At 40.1% G+C, this 21738-nt stretch overlaps 1 protein-coding gene across 2 annotated transcripts in view; it reads left to right on the forward strand.

Annotated features, from left to right (window-relative positions):
- Positions 1–21738, forward strand: part of LOC133646714 (attractin-like) — a 194973-nt gene that overhangs the window by 70430 nt on the left and 102805 nt on the right. The window contains exons 13-22 of one of the 2 annotated variants that reach the window (XM_062042410.1): positions 586–707; positions 778–916; positions 4983–5164; positions 5449–5668; positions 7334–7519; positions 12877–13122; positions 13180–13317; positions 17583–17676; positions 18487–18539; positions 21010–21104. In XM_062042410.1, the coding sequence (XP_061898394.1) occupies positions 586–707; positions 778–916; positions 4983–5164; positions 5449–5668; positions 7334–7519; positions 12877–13122; positions 13180–13317; positions 17583–17676; positions 18487–18539; positions 21010–21104 (1475 nt within the window). Of the gene's footprint in view, positions 1–585; positions 708–777; positions 917–4982; positions 5165–5448; positions 5669–7333; positions 7520–12876; positions 13123–13179; positions 13318–17582; positions 17677–17757; positions 18286–18486; positions 18540–21009; positions 21105–21738 lie in introns of those variants that run through there. The other variant, XM_062042411.1, reaches the window with a different exon arrangement.

A 21738-nucleotide genomic window follows, 5' to 3' on the forward strand; every position in this document is an offset into this window, starting at 1 on the left:
AGACTGTTACTACTTCAACATTTCTTGACCGATGTAAACAATTCCAACACCAACCAATTCAGCTCATTCGGGACATTAAAAAAAAATCCGGCTTTTCCCAAAATTCCTAAATTTCCAGGAAGTTCCTTCTGAAATGAATGAGGGACAAGCGGTATAAAATGGATGGGTGGATGGCACATTTTTCCAAGTTGCACAATTCCCTCATTTTTCAACCTATTCAAACCATTCCAACATCAACACATTCCACTCATCCTGGACATTCAAAATAACAAATTCAAACTCTTCAACATTTAACCATTCCAACATTCAAACTATTCTTACATTCATACTACATTCTGTCAGCATTTCAGTTCAAATTCAGCATTGGAGCATTCACACGCCATTCCTTCAGGAATTGCCTCATCTAGTTACAATATATAACTCTGCCGGAGGCGGGGCCAATTAGTGGCTCGCTCTGATTGGTTTGGCCAATACTACTCCAGTATTGAAATGTTTTGTTTTTTCAGCCATTTTTACACTTAAATAGGTTTAATTTAGGTCAAATTGTAGAATATAATAATAAAAACAGTAACATGTTCCTCCCAGACGCTGATAACGAGCGCTGCGACCAGTACACTGACTGCTACAGCTGCACCGCCAACACCAACGGCTGCCAGTGGTGCTCCATCCAGTGCGTCTCGCTGGGCAGCAACTGCACCTCGGCCTCGGTGAGACCCCCGCTCGTCATCGCCGCCATCTTTGGAGTGACGTTTTTGGTGCTGTGCTTTTTGTACGCAGGGTCCTATCGCCGACTACGACGCCTGTCCCAGGGACAGCCCGTCGTACGTGTGCAACAAGAAGACCAGCTGCAAGAGCTGCGCCGTGGACCAGAACTGCCAGTGGGATACACGTGACCAGGAGTGCATCTCACTGCCAGGTAAGCGCGCGGACTGCCAACTCTTCCTAAACCAGACTCTATTATAAAATCACATTTTTGTGAGGGTTGTCATTCAAATTGTGAAAATAATTACTGGTAGATTAAAGGGCTCACTTTTTCCACATTTAATGTCCCAGCCTCATTCCAAAATGGAATAAATACATTTTTGTCCTCAAAATTCTACACACAATACCCCCTAATGACAATGTGAAAAGGTATTTTTCTTTAATTATCATTCTTAAATGTTTACAGCCTTTGCTCAATACTTTGTTGATGCAGAAATTACAGCCTCAAATCATTTAAAATGGCACACCTATCTTTGAGCAGTTTCTCTCATTCCTCTTTGCAGCACCTTTCAAGCGCCATCAGGTTGGATGGGAAGCGTTGGTTTTTATCCAGAAGCACAGTGGTGGCAGCATCATGCTGTGGGGATGTTTTTCAGCAACAGGAACTGGGTGACTAACCAGGATAGAGGGAAAGACTAATGCAGCAACGCGCAGAGACATCATTGATGAAAACCAATGCTTCCCATCTAACCTGATGGCCCTTGAGAGGTGCTGCAAGGAGGAATGGGCAAAACTGCCCAAAGATAGGTGTGCCATTTAAAATGATTAGAGGCTGTAATTTCTGCATCAACAAAGTATTTAGCAAAGGCTGTGAATACTTATGTACTTCTGAGTGATTAGTGTTTTCATTTTTAATAAATTTGCGCTTTAAAAAAAAACAACTTTCCACATTTTTGGTATAGGGTATTGTGTGTAGAATTTTGAGGACAAAATAATGTATTCCATTTGGATTAAGGCTGTAACATAAAAAGTGAAGTGCTGTGAATACTTCCGTACTTGTGAGTGATTAGTGTTTTTGTATTTAAAACATTTTTTTTCCCAAATTTTTGGTATAGGGTATTGTGTGTAGAATTTTGAGGACAAAATAATGTATTCCATTTTGGATTAAGGCTGTAACATAACAAAAAGGGAAGCGCTGTGAATACTTATGTACTTGAGTGATTAGTATTTTTGTATTTAAAAAAAAAGAAAAACTTCACTTTGTTGGTATAGGGTATTGTGTGTAGAATTTTGAGGACAAAAGAATGTATTCCATTTTGGATTAAGGCTGTAACATAATAAGTGAACCTCTGTGAATATTTATGTACTTGTGAGTGATTAGTGTTTTTGTATTTGAAAAACCCCCAAAAACTTTTCACATTGTTGGTTTAGGGCAGGGGTCACCAACGCGGTGCCCGCGGGCACCAGATAGCCCGTAAGGACCAGATGAGTCGCCCGCTGGCCTGTTCTAAAAATAGCTCAAATAGCAGCACTTACCAGTGAGCTGGTATTTACAGAGAAAAAAGTGCTGCACTTTCCCTCTGTGCAGATGGGGCTGAAAGACAATGCTTCTGCATCTGAGGCTTTTGACAAAGTTGCAGAAAAGTACTCTCAGGTCATAAACAGAGTTGGGCAAGAGTTTGAGAACAGGTTTTGTGACTTGGATCAGCTTGAGCCATGTGTGTCGTTCATTTCTAATCCTTTCATGAACGTGGACATATCATGCATTGCTGAGCAGTTAAGTGCAACATTCAGCCTAGATGCTGAACAGGTGGAGATTGAAATTGTAACACTGCAAAATGACCTCCACCTCAAAGCCCACCAGGCTGCACCAAACTTTTGGTGCCTTGTTGACACAGAAAAATACAGTGGTGTATGCGCAGCAGCTATGAAGGTTGCAAGCCTGTTTGGTTCAACTTATCTTTGTGAATCAGCCTTTTCTGACATGAACTTCATCAAGAACAAACACAGAACACGCCTCACTGATGCACATCTGCAAGACTCACTCAGAGTTGCAGTGTCAAGTTACACACCAGGGGCCGTATTTATCAAGCGTCTTAGAGTGCCATTTTACACTTAAGTCCTGAGAATTTGCGAATTTTAGTCCTACTCTCAAACTTAAGAATAAAAGCTATTTATCAACTTTCTTAAGTCTAAGAATCACTCCTACTCTCCACGATATTTAAGAGACCTTCAGAAGTGTCTTAAGTGGTTAGGAGTTGCCAGCAGCGGATGGCACTGAGGCGAGAGAGACGTGTGCGAACGTTCAGGGAGCGGAAGGATGTCCTGGCTTTGTTTGATGACGAGCAGCTGATCAAACGGTATCGTTTAGACAGAGCGGGTATTATTTTTGTCACAGATTTAATAATTTTCGATTCTTTGTTGATTTCTGCATGTGGCTGCAGTGGGCTAGTATATATAGAGCCATCCACACAAGTTCCAAATTAGTTGCCTAATTAATGAATTGGAAAGAAAATGTTATGAGAGTAGTGTATGTGTGAGGTGAGTGACGTCAGTGAGTGTGTGGGCGAGAGAAGAGAGGGAGCGGTAGCGTGAGTGCGGGCGGGGACTAGTTTGTTTTGTACTATTTTGTAGTTTATTGTCAAAATATACACTCCCATTGTCCACTTAAATATTTCTAAGATATTTCTTTATTCTTAGACAAGGGATTCCCTTCTGTGATTGGTCATTTCTATGGACACAAAAATGACGTCACCTAAAATTCCGTTTACGGCCCATAGTAATGTCGTAATTCAGCTCTGAGTGTGACACTTAAGATTCAGTCCTACACTTCGCTGAAAGTGTGAGTAAGACGCTTGATAACTAACTTTTAATTGCAGCTTTCAGCGAAGAATTTCTTTACTCATAAGTCAACTCTTAGCAGACTTCTTAGGAGTAATTCTAAGAAGCTTGATAAATACGGCCCCAGAGTACAACACACTAGTTAACAGCATGAAATGCCAGGCTTCCCACTAATTGACAAAGAAACAGATAACAGATTTGGTGTCCAGTTCAAAGTGTGACATGATTTATTTAAACATTTGAGAGTTGACTTTTGTATTTTACATGAGTTATTTGTACAAACATGGTGCAAAGTAATTCATGATTTGTTAAAAAATGTTAGTGGCTAGCCAGTTAAAATGGGATATTGTGATTTCACAAGACTGTCTTAGAAGTGATCATTTGAAAATGTTCAATTTGAAAAATGTGCACTTAGAGAATATATAAAAATAAAGTGTTGCATATTGATATTTATCTTTTTCTATATATATTTATTGTGAGAACTCATTAAGATGATCAGTGTTTCCACTAAGATAAATATAATTAATTATTAATAATAACATAGAGTTAAAGGTAAATTGAGCAAATTGGCTATTTCTGGCAATTTATTTAATTGTGTATCAAACTGGTAGCCCTTCGCATTAATCAGTACCCAAGAAGTAGCTCTTGGTTTCAAAAAGGTTGGTGACCCCTGGTTTAGGGTATTGTGTGTAGAATTTTGAGGACAAAAAATGTATTCCATTTTGGATTAAGACTGTTACATAAAATTCTGTGAATACTTATGTACCGTATTTTTCGGAGTATAAGTCGCACCGGCCGAAAATGCATAATAAAGAAGGAAAAAAACATAAAACATAAGTCGAATTTTTTGGGGACATTTATTTGATAAACCCAACACCAAGAATAGACATTTGAAAGGCAATTTAAAATAAATAAAGAATAGTGAACAACAGGCTGAATAAGTGTACGTTATGTGACGCATAAATAACCAACTGAGAACGTGCCTGGTATGTTAACGTAACATATTATGGTAAGAGTCATTCATATAACTATAACATATAGAACATGCTATACGTTTACCAAACAATCTGTCACTCCTAATCGCTAAATCCGATGAAATCTTATACGTCTAGTCTCTTACGTGAATGAGCTAAATAATATTATTTGATATTTTACAGTAATGTGTTAATAATTTCACACATAAGTCGCTCCTGAGTATAAGTCGCACCCGCCTATGAAAAAAAACGCGACTTATAGTCCGAAAAATACGGTACTTTAGTGATTAGTGTTGTTACTTAAAGACCGTGTGGTCAACAAGAGTTTTTTATTTTCCTCATGCCCTCTAAAATATTCAAGTTAAAAAAAAAACAAACTAGGATGTAATTTTGCTCTATTTATCTATGGCCTGCTTCTAATGACCTCCTTCGTGCTGGAAGTAAATCAATTTGTCGCGTCTCCAGATAACGTTTGTGGCGAGAGCTGGCACCTGGTGGGCAACTCCTGCCTGAAGTTCATCACGGCCAGGGACTCGTACGACAACGCCAAACTGGTTTGCCGCAACCACAACGCTGTGCTGGCGTCGCTCACCACGCAGAAGAAGGTGGACTTTGTCCTGAAGGAGCTGCAGATCATGAGCGTGGTGGTAAGTACAGGGGAGGGGGAGTGGCCTTTAGCGACCAACCAGTCCGAGATCTGCAGTTGGATGGAAAGAATGGAGAAGCTTTAATTAGGTTTGAAGGAGATGGAACTTCTCCTCCTTGTTTACCAGCACTGCAGCAGCATGGACATGTATTGGGGATGGTCTGATAGGGTCTGCAGAGTCTGTGAAATTGATGTTGAAACACTTCTTTCCCTGAAAAAGCCTGAAAAAAAGTCCTCCCTAGAAATACTCGTTTGTGTTATGGGAGCGCCTGTGTCGTGTTGCAGTACAAAGCCTCCGTGACCCCCTGGGTGGGCCTCCGCAAGATCAACGTGTCCTACTGGTGCTGGGAGGACATGTCCCCGTTCACCAACACCTCCCTCCAATGGCTGCCCGGCGAGCCCAGTGACGCTGGCTTCTGCGGCTACCTGGCCGAGCCCGCCTCCAGTGGCCTGAAGGCGCAGACCTGCATCAGCCCCGTCAACGGCAGCTTGTGTGAGCGGCCAGGTGAGAAGCACACCTGACCTCCTGTACCTTGAGTGCCGAAAAAGTGTTGTATGGTTTACATACTGACCTTAAATATATCTGATTTATGACACCTAAAGACTTACAAAGTTCGAGAATAAATACATATGATCAAAATAGTATCAATCTCAGGGAGATTCCCGAGAATTTTGAGCGTTAAAGAGCAAACCACGTGATTCCTGACGTAGAGGAGGAACCACAGATCCCTTACCCGTCAACAACGATGCTAATCAAGCAGACTTTGTTTTGATTGATTGAAACTTTTATTAGTAGATTGCACAGTACAGTACATACTCAGTACAATTGACCACTAAATGGTAAAACCGAATAAGTTGTTCAACTTGTTTAAGTCGGGGTCCACGTAAATCAATCCATGTGAGAGCCAACAACGATTACCTTGGGCAAAACGATGATCCAGAACCTTATATTTTTGAGCCCGAACATAAAGAGGATGAGCAATGAGTTTTAGAAGCCGAGTGCTAAACGAATGTAGCTCTATAGCATTAGCAGCGTTGCTAGGTGCTAAACATACAAACTAACCGTAATAAACCATAATAAAACAAGTAGTATGACCCCGAAAGGGACAAGCGGTAGAAAATGGATGGATGGAAGTTTGAGACCAAGCAGAAGCAGCCGTCAGCTCAGTGTGTCAACAATAGCAGCATAAGCTAGCATTAGCTCACTGCTATCAATGCGCCGCGGAAATAGTCCGTCTGCGGTAGCACTTATAATAACAATATCACTCATATTTGGTTAATTTCCAGGTCACGACATGTAAATGGAGTATTGTTGGCACTTTCTGGATGTTTTTAGAGAGTATAATGAGAGGACCCTCCATCTGTTGACTCAATTGTTAGATATTTGTTTACCATTTTGAACAAATACAAAAAGCCAAGTATATGTGTTCTTGTCTTACATAAGGAGTGTGAATGATAAACATCACATCTCTGTCCAATGTTTGCATATTTCCGGTATGACTGTTCTAATAATATGGTCAGAGTGCAGAAGTGGTACTACGGTGACGTAGAATCTACGGATATGTTAGAGTGTCCGCCCTGAGATCGGTAGGTTGGAGTTCAAATCCCAGCCGAGTCATACCAAAGACTATAAAAATGGGACCCATAACCTCCCTGCTTGGCACTCAGCAACAAAGGGTTGGAGTTGGGGGTTAAATCACCAAAATGATTCCCGGGCGCTGCTGCCCACTGCTCCCCACTGCTCCCCAAGGGGATGGGACAAATGCAGAGGACAAATTTCACCACATCTAGTGTGTGTGTGACAATCATTGGTACTTTAATCTTTAATCTTAATCTTATTGCCGAAGATTTTCAGAGCGGGATATTCAAAATGGCCGACTGAGTTTGTGGCCTTTTGTGATATTTAGACGGTATTTTCACATAGTTTGCGGATTGTGATAGGGTTTAATGGATACAATGAAACACTATTGGACATAGAAAGTCACTCTACTGTTACTTTAAAGCGTTAGCTTGCGCTCATTTTGTCACGTTTGCTAACAAAATCAACAAGTCTTGAATTGTCAATGAGGCACCTTTTTATGTTATGGTTTAGTCATGAGCCAAAACATGAGTATCGATTTCCTCCATTGTCGGTTTAAGGTCCGCTAACGTCTCTGTGGTCGTCCCTCAGCCAACCACAGCGCCAAGCAGTGCCGGACGCCGTGCGCCATGCGTGCCACCTGCAGCGAGTGCACCAGCAGCACTTCGGAGTGCATGTGGTGCAGCAACATGAAGCAGTGCGTGGACTCCAACGCCTACGTGGCGTCCTTCCCCTTCGGCCAGTGCATGGAGTGGTACACCATGAACACCTGTCCACGTAAGCCTCGCCAAGGTCGCCGCTATAATTAGCTTCTTGTCGTCGTCGTCGCCTTTGACGGGACGCAGAGTCCCCCAGGCCTCCTCTTTCAGGCTGTTGCTTCTTACTTAAAGTGACACGTTGGTGTGCTTCGACTTTGAAAATAACCCTCCATGGCTCGCTCGTCCTTGATTGTGTTTTGCCCAGATACATTTTAATTCCAGAGTTGTCACGCTGACTTTTGGGTTTAATAAAAGAACAATCCCCAAGACGAAAGAAAGGGTCATTCCCCAGCTTCTCCACTAGGTGGAGCTACTTGTGTATTGGAGTTTTCACATCTGAATTGATACATATTCATTATTAGTAGCGCTACTCAATGGTACCAATCTTCAGTACTCCATGTGTTGATTAGAGATCCGCTGATCATTGGCCATGTATTTGGCATTTGGACGATGTTACCGTCTTTATCCGTATCTGCCTTTTTTCCCCCCCCAACTACAACTGAACTACACAGAAGATACAATATATACACATATGATACAGTATTAAGTATTAAAAAATGAATAATAATTAGTGAAGCAGGTAGTAATAAGCACTGCTTAAGCACCAGCAGGTTTGCCCTGCAAAAATGTAATTTTTTTGCCGGAAATTCAGTTTTTGTCGATATTTGGCATCAGTCTTTATCGGTATCAGCCTTTTTTTTTTTTTTCAACTACAACTTAACTACATCAGCAGATACAAAATATACACACATTATACGGTAGTTAGTATTTTAACTTTTATTGTTTGCCAGGGAATCCAGTTTTTGTCCTTTCTTGGCGTCTTACCGGTTCCATTTTGTTTGTTTTCACTTCTGCAACGATCAAGTGTCCGTCTGAGTGTGCGCTCATTAAGGGAGCTAGGCGAGTTCATGTGTTGATTAGTGATTGACTGATTATCGGTGCCGATATTTGGCATTTTAACGTATATCAGCCTCTTTATCGGTATCAGCCTTTTTTGTTTTTGTTTTTTAACTACAACTAAACTACATCAGCAGATACAATATATACACATATGATACAATATTTAGTATTTTAATTTCCATTTTTTGCCGAGAAATCCAGTTTTTGTCCTTCTTTCGCCGATATTTGGCATTTTGACGTATATCGTGTCTTTATCGGTAACAGGCTTTCTATTTTTTCTTTTTTTTAAACTACAACTGAACTACATCATCAGATACAATATATACACATATGATACGGTAGTTAGTATTGTAACTTTGATTGTTTTCCGGGAAATTGATATATAATAATAATAATAATCTGTGATTCACATACTGTACATCTTTGAGAAGGACATATTCTAATGTACTATCCTCACTCATTCATGTGTACCTGAATTTATGCTTTGTTTGCTACGCCCAAAACAGTACAGCTTTGTAAAAAAGAAGGCATTTACCTTACGAATGTGCAAGCTGGAGGTTTGATGCTTTTGTTTTGATTGGGCAAAGATGCTGACCTGGCATGATGCTGCTGTTCAAATGTAAGCATTGTTGTGTTGCTATCCTTTGTGTCCTCAAAGGGACTGTTTGCAACTTGGGCACAGTTCCATTTTTCAAACCAAAGAATACATTTCTTATCGTATTGAGTCAAAATTCAGTTTTTGTCCTTTCTCGGCGTCCTACCGGTTCCATTTTGTTAGTTTTCACTACTGCAACAATCAAGTGTTCGTCCGCAGTGAGTATGCGCTCATTAAGGGAGCAGGGCAAGTTCGTGTTGATTAGGGATTGGCTGTTTATCTGTGCCGATAAGTGGCATTTTGACATATGTCAGCCTCTTTATCGGTATCGGCCTTTTTTGTTTTTTTAACTACAACTAAACTACGTCAGCAGATACAATATTTACACATGATCAGTGTTGGGTTAGTTACTGAAAACCAGTAACTAGTTACAGTTACTAGATACTTTATTTCAAAAGTAACTCAGTTACTAACTCAGTTACTTACACCAAAAAGTAATGCGTTACTGTGAAAAGTAACTATTTAGTCGCCCATTAATGCCCTTTTAGCCTTCATTGTTATTGCACTGGAGAATAATACAATCTGTTGATCAACTTAAATGCATTTGCACCACTGAACTCTGCTAAGCAATGTGGTCTACATACAACACACAAAGACAAAGATATGTTTCAAAGGGCCAATTTATTTCGGGCCAGAACAAATTGACAAAAGTATTTTAAATAGCTGCAACATAACATACATAAGTAACAAACCGCATAATAACAACATGTCACACCATGTCACAACATAGCTGTAAACCTGGCTTCACCCAAGGAAGGCCCACATGACATGATTATATGTCATGTCACGTTATACAGCACACATACTGCTATACACAAAGCCTAACCAGGCGTTTTTTTCTCTCAAGGAATTTTGAAATAAAATCATGTCTTCAGGAGATCAACACTGTACTAAAGCCCAGGGGCCGTACTTATCAAGCTTCTCAGAATTACTCCTAAGAAGTCTGCTAAGAGTTGACTTAAGAGTAAATAAATTATTCGCTGAAAGCTGCACTTAAAAGTTAGTTATCAAGCGTCTTACTCACACTTTCAGCGAAGTTTAGGACTGAATCTTAAGTGTCACACTCAGAGCTGAATTACGACATTACTATGTGCCGTAAATGGAATTTTAGGTGACGTCATTTCTGTGTCCATAGAAATGACCAATCACGGAAGGGAATCCGTTGTCTAAGAATAAAGAAATATCTTGGAAATATTTAAGTGGACAATGGGAGTGTATATTTTGACAATAAACTACAAAATAATACAAAACAAACTAGTCCCTGCCGGCACTCACGCTACCGCTCCCTCTCTTCTCTCGCCCACACATTCACTGACGTCACTCACCTCACGGCCACACACATACGCTACTGTCATAACATTTTCTTTCCAATTCATTAATTAGGCAACTAATTTGAAACTGGTGTGGGTGGCTCTATATATACTAGCCCACTGCAGCCACATGCAGAAATCAACATGGAATCGAAAAGTATTAAATCTGTGACAAAAATAATACCCGCTCTGTCTAAACGATACCGTTTGATCAGCTGCTCGTCATCAAACAAATCCAGGACATCGTTTCGCTCCCTGAATGTTCGCGCACGTCTCTCTCGCCTCAGTGCCATCCCCTGCTGGCAACTCCTAACCACTTAAGACACCTCTGAAGGTCTCTTAAATATCGTGGAGAGTAGGAGTGATTCTTAGACTTAAGAACGTTGATAAAAAGCTTTTATTCTTAAGTTTGAGAGTAGGACTAAATTTCGCAAATTCTCAGGATTTAAGTGTAAAATGGCACTCTAAGAAGCTTGATAAGTACGGCCCCAGAACTCTACGCATTTCCCCAGTTTTTGTTTAGAGAAAAGGAAAGATTGGCCTGGTCCACTAGGATTCCTCTTTATGTTTGTGAACTTTATAGTCCATACATTTAGAATGATGTGATAATCCAAAACTCAGTATAGAATGAAAGAGTATATAAGATAATTCACAGAGTGTGTGTACCTTCAGTGCTGAATGATGAGCAGAGGCAGAGTTTGGAGTGTCTTCTTTAGCTTGCTTTGCATGTTTATGTACTCACTGTCCACTGTGTCCAGGTACTTGGAACATGTTCTCTGTGCTATTTGCTGTTTGATGCCCGATATCATGCTAATTAGCTGCCTGAAAGCGGGTGACTCCACTGTGGAAATAGCCTGCATGTCTTCTAGCACAGTGGTCCCCAACCGATTGGTACCGGGCCGCACAAGAAAAAAAAAAAGAAAAAAAAAAAATTGTATTTTTTTATTTTTTTTATGAAATCAACATAAAAAACACAATATATACATTATATATCAATATAGATCAATACAGTCTGCAGGGATACAGTCCGTAAGCACACATGATTGTATTTATTTATGTAAAAAAACAAATATATATATATTTTTTAAATACCCCCCCCACCGGTCCGTGGGACAAATTTTCAAGCGTTGACCGGTCCGCAGCTACAAAAAGGTTGTGGACCACTGTTCTACCACATACGCTGCAATGGCTCTATCAATGTTGTCCTGGCTATCAGTGCCTCTGTTAAAATCCTTAGGTGGAGGTGGAGGTGAAGTGGCATCTGAGTCTGTGTCTCTCTTTACTAGCTTCGTCGAAGCATGTTGCTTTTGTAGCTGTTTCAGCAGATTTGAATTGCTAGTTTTGGGCAGTAGATGGGATCTCTGATCCAAGACAGAACTTACATTTATCTAAAATGTTCTTTTCTTTGTGCTCGAAAAAGAAAAGTAGTGAGAATATCTCCATGTTAAATGATAAATGGGTTATACTTGTATAGCGCTTTTCTACCTTCAAGGTGCTCAAAGCGCTTTGACAGTATTTCCACATTCACCCATTCACACACACATTCACACACTGATGGTGGGAGCTGCCATGCAAGGCGCTAACCAGCAGCCATCAGGAGCAAGGGTGAAGTGTCTTGCCCAAGGACACAACGGACGTGACTAGGATGGTAGAAGGTGGGGATTGAACCCCAGTAACCAGCAACCTTCCGATTGCTGGCACGGCCACTCCACCAACTTCGCCACGGCGTTAAGAAACTCGACTCCAGCTCCACCATGATGTCTTGTTGGTAAACACAGCCACGTCCCCCCACCACCACACACAACCACACACAGCGCGCCTCTTGTGACACAGGAAGATTCAGAAGGACGACACCGCAGCTCTCCAATAAAACACACTCAGATCTTCTCAGTTTCTAGCCGATACTATATAAAAAAATAACGTAAAATAACATGGTAACGCATCATGTAGTAACGGTGACTGAGTTACTGAATATAAAAAATAACGCGTTAGACTACTAGTTACCGCCGAAAATAACGGCGTTACAGTAACGCGTTACAAAGTCCCAACACTGCACATGATACAGTAATTAGTATTTCAACTTCCATTTTTTACTGGGATGTCCAGTTTTTGTCCTTCATTTTTGGCATCCTTCCGGTTGTTTGAAATGTTTGCAATATTTCTCACAAGGAAACCTTACAATGTATGAGCTAAATCCATGGTAAAATGTTACAAAGTGGAATACAGGCAAAAGTGAATGTTAGACACAGGTGATGAAGGTGTGACATTTGTGAGCCTAACCCAGCTGCACTCATTATTTGGCAACTTCATGGTGGGGGCTCGCTATTTGGCAAACGCTTTTATTTAATCCCTGAATGGTATGAATTATTTAGTAAGTGTTAATGGATGAATGGCAATTTAATAGAAGATAGTCTTCAGAATCAGAATGATAAGTACTGTATTAATCCCCCAGGGGAAATTAAGAAATTCTTAGAGTGTTGCTTTAATGAACATCTTCTCATGTGTCTCCAGCTGAAAACTGCTCGGGCTACAGAACGTGCGCTCAGTGTTTGGACCAGCCAGGCTGCGGCTGGTGCACGGACTCCAGCAACACGGGCAAGGGTCAGTGCATCGAGGGCTCGTACCGCGGCCCCTTCCAGACCTCGGTCCCGGCACCGTCCACGCTGCCCGGCCTGCCCGCCGACCCCCCGCCGGCTCTCAACGCCAGCATGTGTCCCAGCGAGGCCCACTACAACTGGTCCTTCATCCACTGTCCAGGTGGGAGGGGTCTTCTTAATGAAGCTGTTCCCATCTAATGCACCGTTCCTCTTCCAGCTTGTCAATGTAACGGCCACAGCCGCTGTGTCAACGAGAGTGTGTGTGAGAAGTGCGAGGACCTCACCACGGGCCGCCACTGCGAGAACTGCATATCTGGTTTCTACGGCGACCCCACTAACGGCGGAAGCTGCCAGCGTGAGTTTTAGTAATATTACATTATAATTTTTATTTTATTTTATTAACAATTTCTCGGTTGCATCATGCTGTGTGCTTATTTTGATTGCATTGTTTGTATTTTAACCATGTGAAGCACTTTGTGGGAAAATGTGCTTTATTACTTACTTTATTTTCCAAACTATAGAGCGCACCGGTATATGAGACGCACCCGTTAAATTCTAGGGGGACAAAATGTGTTCCATGTATTAGCCGCACCGGACTGTAAGCCACTGATATATACGAGTTATTTACACAGAAATATTCTGTAAATGTTTATTTACATATCTTAATTGTTTCTAAACGGTGTCTGTAAAATGGCTGATCAGACAAAAGCATATGTAGCATCGTAAGCTAGCTCTCCAATCAGCTAGCGGGGACATTTTGGTGAATTTAATGAGGAATTTGTGAAAATAAAACAACACAAAAAGAATGTTGTTGTAAGTTAATAATACCAACACAGACACTCGTAAATATGTTAGCATAGTAGCTAACGCTACTAGCTTCATTACATTACAATAGCACGTACAAATATGCATGAAAACACTCCTACACACATCACACATGGGACGCTTTAGTAACTATAAACAGCTTAAGTTATATTGTAAAACTTACAAATGTTGCTGAATTAAGAATCCATACGGTAGAAACGCTATGGTGGGATTCAAAAAGTTGATACCTCTTCCCATTACCCTTTTGAGATATGTTTGACTTTCTTTTTATAATTTTCTTTTCTTTTTTTTTTGTGAAACAACAATAATATTGTTATTGAGCACTAGATTGTTCTCAACATACTGTATATGTACGTATAGTATATACTAGATGTTTGATATGGAACTGACTATGACATACTCAATAAACTGATTGATTGCTATGGACGGCGAGAAGACTGAACGGGACTTCTACTTCCGGTCAAAAGGACTAAATGGGAGGACACTGCAGCACCTGCAGTGAGTGAAATCGTCCAAAAGATGGCACCATAGCGCAAAAAGTAACACACCTTATAAGTGTGTTTGATCGTTTTTTCTTAACTATTGCATTATGGCCATCAGCAAAGAAAAATCCATAAATTAGCCGTTTTATCTTCACGAAGTATGGATATTAAATATCCATCCAAAGCTTAACTCTGACATTATATTTATTGCAACTTTGGGTGACCTTGTGTAAAATGTATCATATTGACTGTTTGTGCGACCGCAGAGTTGAGTGTGGTTCACGCTGGGTCGTAAACAGCCAGGTGGCCCTCATCAGCACCAATCAGCTGCGTCTTCAGGCAATACTTGCTTCTGCTTCTTTGGACTCTTGTTATTCGCTGGCTTGTCTGCGCCACTCTTGAGAAACATTCGCTTTTGTAGTTTTCATGACTCCATGAAGGAAAAACCTCCTTGCTCATGGACATGATACAGTAGCAAACATGAATATGTGATTCACATACTGTACATCTTTGAGAAGGACATATTCTAATGTACTATCCACACTCATTCATGCGTACCTGAATTTATGCTTTGTTTACTACGTCCAAAACAGTACAGCTTTGTAAAAAAGAAGGCATTTACCTTACGAATGTGTAAGCTGGAGGTTTGATGATTTTGTTTTGATTGGGCAAAGATGCTGACCTGGCATGATGCTGCTGTTCAAATGTAAGCATTGTTGTGTTGCTATCCTTTGTGTCCTCAAAGGGACTGTTTGCAACTTGGGCACGGTTCCATTTTTCAAACCAAAGAATACATTTCTTATCGTATTGAGTCAAAATCGCTTGTCAGTCCAAGGAATTTGTTTGGCGTTCAGACCTGTCACTCACCATAGACCTGGGCAATTTTTTTGACTCAGTGGCCACATTGAGAGAAAAAAATGTGCCTGAGTACCTCTCTGTTGGCAAGTTTCACTGCAATAAGGCACTTTTGGTAGCCATCCACAAGATTCTGGCAAGCTTCTGGTTGAAGTTTTGACCACTCCTCTTGACAAAATTGGTGCAGTTCAGCTAAATGTGTTGGTTTTCTGACATGGACTTGTTTCTTCAGCATTGTCCACACGTCAGGACTTTGGGAAGGCCATTCTAAAACCTTAATTCTAGCCTGATTTAGCCATTCCTTTACCAATTTTGACGTGTGTTTGGGGTCATTGTCCTGTTGGAACACCCAACTGCGCCCAAGACCCAACCTCCGGGCTGATGATTTTAGGTTGTCCTGAAGAATTTGGAGGTAATCCTCCTTTTTCATTGTCCCATTTACTCTCTGTAAAGCACCAGTTCCATTGGCAGCAAAACAGGCCCAGAGCATAATACTACCACCACCATGCTTGACGGTAGGAATGGTGTTCCTGGGGTTAAAGGCCTCACCTTTTCTCCTCCAAACATATTGCTGGGTATTGTGGCCAAACAGCTACATTTTTGTTTCATCTGACATCACATGGACAAAGATAAGACCTTCTGGAGGAAAGTTCTGTGGTCAGATGAAACCAAAATTTAATGATTTTTTGTGACCAACAAGTAAACTTTTGATTGCGATTGTATGTATATACTGTATATACATATACATATAAATACACATATATGGCTGTGTGTGTGTATATATATATATATATATATATATATATATATATATATATATATATATATATATATATATATATATATATATATATATATATATATATATATATATATATCAGTGTTAACGCACTTTTTGTGTCTTTTTACGCATGGAAATCAGAAAGGACGGCAATTTCCGGAAGTCTGCACAGATTTATTTCATTTTTTTACCGCCCGGTTTGCTAGTTTATTTTTTTTGGATTGATTATCGCTTTCCGCCGGTGTTTTGTTTATATTTGCAGAGTCAAATTATTAATTATTGGTCGACTTCAAAGTAATGCACTTTCCGGTACAATTTCTTAAATTTTGATTCGCCGAAAGTTTTATTAATCACAAATACTGCATTTCCGGTATTAGGACTCCTGCGTGTTATTGTTTTCGTTATTGCGAGCAATAAACCCAGGAAGCGAAGCTTCAATAAAAAGTGGCTTCAGGAGCCACTTTTCAGCAAATGGCTCACTTATGACGATGGAAAGATGATTTGCACGCCATGTAAACGGGCTAAGAAAAATAACACCTTTACGACCAAGTGCACTGATTTTCAAAGATCCAGCCTCACCAGGCACCAAGAAACACCCTCCAATTTGGGTACCTACAGTTCCGCTCTTTAGTCGGAATGACGAGGCCGTCGATTTGTTACAACTCTTTATTTATGTTTTCCACAAAGCCAAGCAGACATCCACCATGCTAATAACAGTCCTGAACATGCTAGCGCTCCCTCTCCTAACTTGCCCACTCACTTAAACACGTCACGCCATCACAAAGCCAGAGATGAAATACTAGAGGCATTGTATGCCCTGGCACACAATTATCACCATTTCATGACCGAAGCAAAACACCTTTTACACTTTTATACCGAAATAAATACACCTACAATTTATTAAATGAAAATATAGAAAAAAAATACCGGCAGCGGTAAAGTTTAGATCCATGAAGGAAAGAAGAAAGTGAATGAATGTTTATAACTGAATACATTTTCATATGCATACATTTTTTTAATTGTTTTTATTATTTTTGTAATGAATTAAGTTGCGTTTATGCCAACCTTTTTCCAAAACACAATATAGAATGTGAGTTATAACAGGATAATGCATACATTTATCATTTGTTTTCAAAACGGTTACAAAAAAGTAGGAATCCAAAAATGTACTGTGGGACCCCATTTTTATGACTTGATGGGGTCACATACTGTATACATATATACATGTGCACATGTGTGTGTGTATATATATATATGTATATATATATACACACGTGTATATATATACATATATTACATGTGCACATGTGTGTGTGTATATATATATATATATATATATATATATATATATATATATATATATATATATATATATATATATATATATATATATACACACATACACACACACACGTATATACACAGCGTCTCAATTACTTGGATTTTTCCACTATTTTTTATGAGAAAAGTAGAGAAAGTGCACATTAGCACTTTTTGGAGAGGCACAGTCTGTCAGAGAGAGACGTGCATAAACACACACACAAAAACAACTGTGTGTGTCCTTTTGGGTTTACTAAATGCTCTTTTAAATGTAAATAAATTCCAGCATACAATAATATTGTCTGATGGACTGTTGAGGTAGTACAAGTCACTCCTGTGTATTTTCCCTCCATTCAGCGTGCAAGTGTAACGGCCACGCCAGCATGTGCAACCCCAACAACGGGAAATGTTTCTGCACCACCAAAGGCATCAAAGGAGACCGCTGCCACCTGTAAGTGTCCTGCACGATCTCACTGTCCTCCATATTGTCCTGCTGATGTTTCATCAGCACAATATGGACACTTACTTGAAGGCCCAGCGTGACGACATGTGGAGAAGATCACTCTCTTTGCCAGAGAGAGCCAGCTCCAGCTCGTGGTGCCCAAGACCAGACTTAAAACCAGGGGAGACAGGGCCTCCTCTGTGGTCGGCCCTAAGCTCTGGAACACTCTGCCCCTCCATGTTTGAACTGCTCCCACAGTGGAGTGTTTTAAGTCTCGTCTTAAGACCCACTTTTATTCTCTGGCTTTTAACACTACGTGAGTTGTGTGGTCCTCGGTTGTCCTCTGTGTTTATAACATTTTGATTTGTATTTACTGTTTCAATTGGTTTTACCCTTTAAAATAGTTTTTAATCATATTTATTTTATATTGTTTTTATATTCATTTATTTTTTGTTTTTATTCAGTCATTGGTGGAGCTAAGGATAATATTTGAATATTGTTTTTAATATTGTTGTGCAGCACTTTGGAAACATTTTGTTGTTTAAATGTGTTATATAAATAAATTGGATTTGCCAGCATGGTCCCTGGAACATTCCGGTGGCGGGTCTTCATTAACGCCTGCAGATATATTGTCATTACTTTTCTCAGTCTTTGGTTAACGGTCATGTGCATGTGGCGTGGCGCCGAATAGAGAAAAGACGTGTGGCTTTACTGAGCTTTACGTCCATCCTTCATTTAGTTGTCATCAACCAAGTTCTTTTTTTTTGGAGCCTCTCTTTCTCTCCTGCTGAGCGCTTCTCCCCGCCTCTTGTGTTGCAGGTGTGAAGTGGAGAATCGTTACCAAGGCAACCCACTCAAAGGCACCTGCTACTGTAAGTGCAATTCAAAGCAGAGGAACGGTCAGGTCGATGCTAACGCGTACTTACTTGGCACTTGAATCAAAGCACCTCTCAGCTAGCTTGATGTTCGCAGGCAGCGAAGTGTTGAAGTGCGGCTGGAAGTTGATCGATAAAACTTTTGAAGACTTTCAATTTGAGGGCTCTTTTTTTCCCCCTCACTGGCTGATTTGTGGGTTTTGTAGCAGCCGGTTTGCGTCTTCTGTCATCAAACCTGAGGGCACTTCACGTGACAATTAGTCGACACAAGTGACTGCAGTGTGCATGCCAGCCCAGTAGGTGGCGATGCATGTTGGGAAAATGCAAAACACTCATATACTATACATATATGTATAGGCTATACTGTGTGTGTGTGTGTGTGTGTGTGTGTGTGTGTGTGTGTGTGTGTGTGTGTGTGTGTGTGTGTGTGTGTGTGTGTGCGTGCGTGCGTGCGTGCGTGCGTGCGTGCGTGCGTGCGTGCGTGCGTGCGTGCGTGCGTGCGTGCGTGCGTGCGTGCGTGCGTGCGTGCGTGCGTGCGTGCGTGCGTGCGTGCGTGCGTGCGTGTGTGTGTGTGTGTGTGTGTGTGTGTGTGTGTGTGTGTGTGTGTGTGTGTGTGCGTGCGTGCGTGCGTGTGCGTGCTATGTCCGATAATGGCTTTTTTGCCGATATTCCGATATTGTCCAACTCTTAATTACAGATTCCGATATCAACCGATACCGATATATACAGTCGTGGAATTAACACATCATGCCTAATTTTGTTGTGATGCCCCGCTGGATGCATTAAACAATGTAACTTTACCATGAATTGATTAACGTGAACAATTTGAAAAACGTATTCGGGTGTTACCATTTACTGGTCAATTGTACGGAATATGTACTGTACTGTTATACAAGTTTCAATCAATCAATCAAAAACAAGGTTTTCCAAAATAAGAGAACAACTTCAACTCCAGTTATGGAAAAAAGTGCCAACATGGCATTGCCATATTTATTATTGAAGTCGCAAAGTGCATTATTTTTTTTAACATGCCTCAAAACAGCAGCTTGGAAATTGGGACATGCTCTCCCTGAGATAATCCTCATAACCACTACAACTATGGGAAATACTATACTTTGACTTTCACAAAGTGCATTATTTTTAATTTTTTTTTAAACATGCCTCAAAACAACAGCTACAAAAACAATGAAGGCACACAGCTTCAGTCCAGAGTATACTAGAGCATACTTGCCAACCTTAAGACCTCCGAATTCTGGAAATGGGGGGGGGGGGGCAGGATTTGGTGGTAGCAGGGGTGTATATTATAGAGTCCCGGAAGAGTTAGTGCTGCAAGGGGTTTTGGGTATTTGTTCTGTTGTGTTTATGTTGTGTTACGGTGCGGATTTTCTCCCAAAATGTGTTTGTCATTTTTGTTTCGTGTGTGTATATGTATGTATGTATGTATGTATGTATATATATATATATATATATATATATATATATATATATATATATATATATATATATATATATATATATATATATATATATATATATATATATATATATATATATATATATATATATATATATATATTACGGGTGTGGGAAAAAATCGATCCGAATCGTGATTCTCACGTTGTGCGATTCAGAATCGATTCTCATTTTTAAAAAATCTTATTTATTTTGTAATTTACAGTATTTATTTATTTATTTTTATTTTTTATTTTTATTAATCAATCCAACAAAACAATACACAGCAATACCATAACAATGCAATCCAATTCCAAAACCAAACCCGACCCAGCAACTGCAATAAACAGCGCAATTGAGAGGAGACACAAACACAACACAGAACAAACCAAAAGTAGTAAACAGAAATGAATATTATCAACAGCAGTATCAATATTAGTTACAATTTCAACAAAGCAGTGATTAAAAATCCCTCATTGACATTATCATTAGACATTTATAAAAAAAAAAAAAAAAGAACAATAGTGTCACAGTGGCTTACACTTGCATCACATCTCATAAGCTTGACAACACACTGTGTCCAATATTTTCACAAAGATAAAAGAAGTCATATTTTTGGTTCATTTAATAGTTAAAACAAATTTACATTATTGCAATCAGTTGATAAAACATTGTCCTTTACAATTATAAAAGCTTTTTACAAAAATCTACTACTCTGCTTGCATGTCAGCAGACTGGGGTAGATCCTGCTGAAATCCTATGTATTGATTGAATAGAGAATCCTTTTGAATCAGGAAAAAAAATCGTTTTTGAATCGAGAATAGTGTTGAATTGAAAAAATCCAATTGTGGTAATCACATTTTTTAATCTTGACAAAGCAGTAAATACTACATGGAGATGACCCAAACACAAACATGTTAATGCAGTCGCCACTTTTGATAAACCAGTTTTTGAATCATCATTTTATTTCTTTATTTGTTAATCCTGTGGCATCGTCTGGGATGGTTCCACACAGACACTCTGCTCATCGATTACCAGTTCACCTTCAGCCTGTCGCAGGAGGACGACCGCTACTACACCGCTATCAACTTTGTGGCCACGCCAGAGGAGGTGAGTCTGTCACATGACAGCACTTTTGAGCATATCTCTTGTCATTGAACACAAATATACCTACATGTTTCCTTGACAGTGATAAAATAATACAATAGTGCAATAAGTGCCTGGAGCCTCATGTAACAAGAGTTGTGTGGCTGATCAAACAAAACAGGAGTAGTCGTCATGGACCCATTAGCTGCGCAAGCTAGCTGTCCAATTAGCTATGTAGTTAAAACCAAGCATTATTTTTGTATTGTTTCAGTTTCACAAATTCCTCAATAACTCCACGGTGACGTGAATTTAATGAGGAATTTGTGGAACTGAAATAAATGATAAATGGGTTATACTTGTATAGCGCTTTTCTACCTTCAAGGTACTCAAAGCGCTTTGACAGTATTTCCACATTCACCCATTCACACACTGATGGCGGGAGCTGCCATGCAAGGCGCTAACCAGCAGCAATCGGGAGCAAGGGTGAAGTGTCTTGCCCAAGGACACAACGGACGTGACTAGGATGGTAGAAGGTGGGCATTGAACCCCAGTATCCAGCAACCCTCCGATTGCTGGCACGGCCACTCTACCAACTTCGCCACGCCGTCCCCCAAACAATACAAAAATAATGCTTAGTTTTAAATACTACCACAGACAC

This window comes from Entelurus aequoreus, linkage group LG03 (assembly GCF_033978785.1).
Source record: "Entelurus aequoreus isolate RoL-2023_Sb linkage group LG03, RoL_Eaeq_v1.1, whole genome shotgun sequence".
Taxonomy (NCBI): domain Eukaryota; kingdom Metazoa; phylum Chordata; class Actinopteri; order Syngnathiformes; family Syngnathidae; genus Entelurus; species Entelurus aequoreus.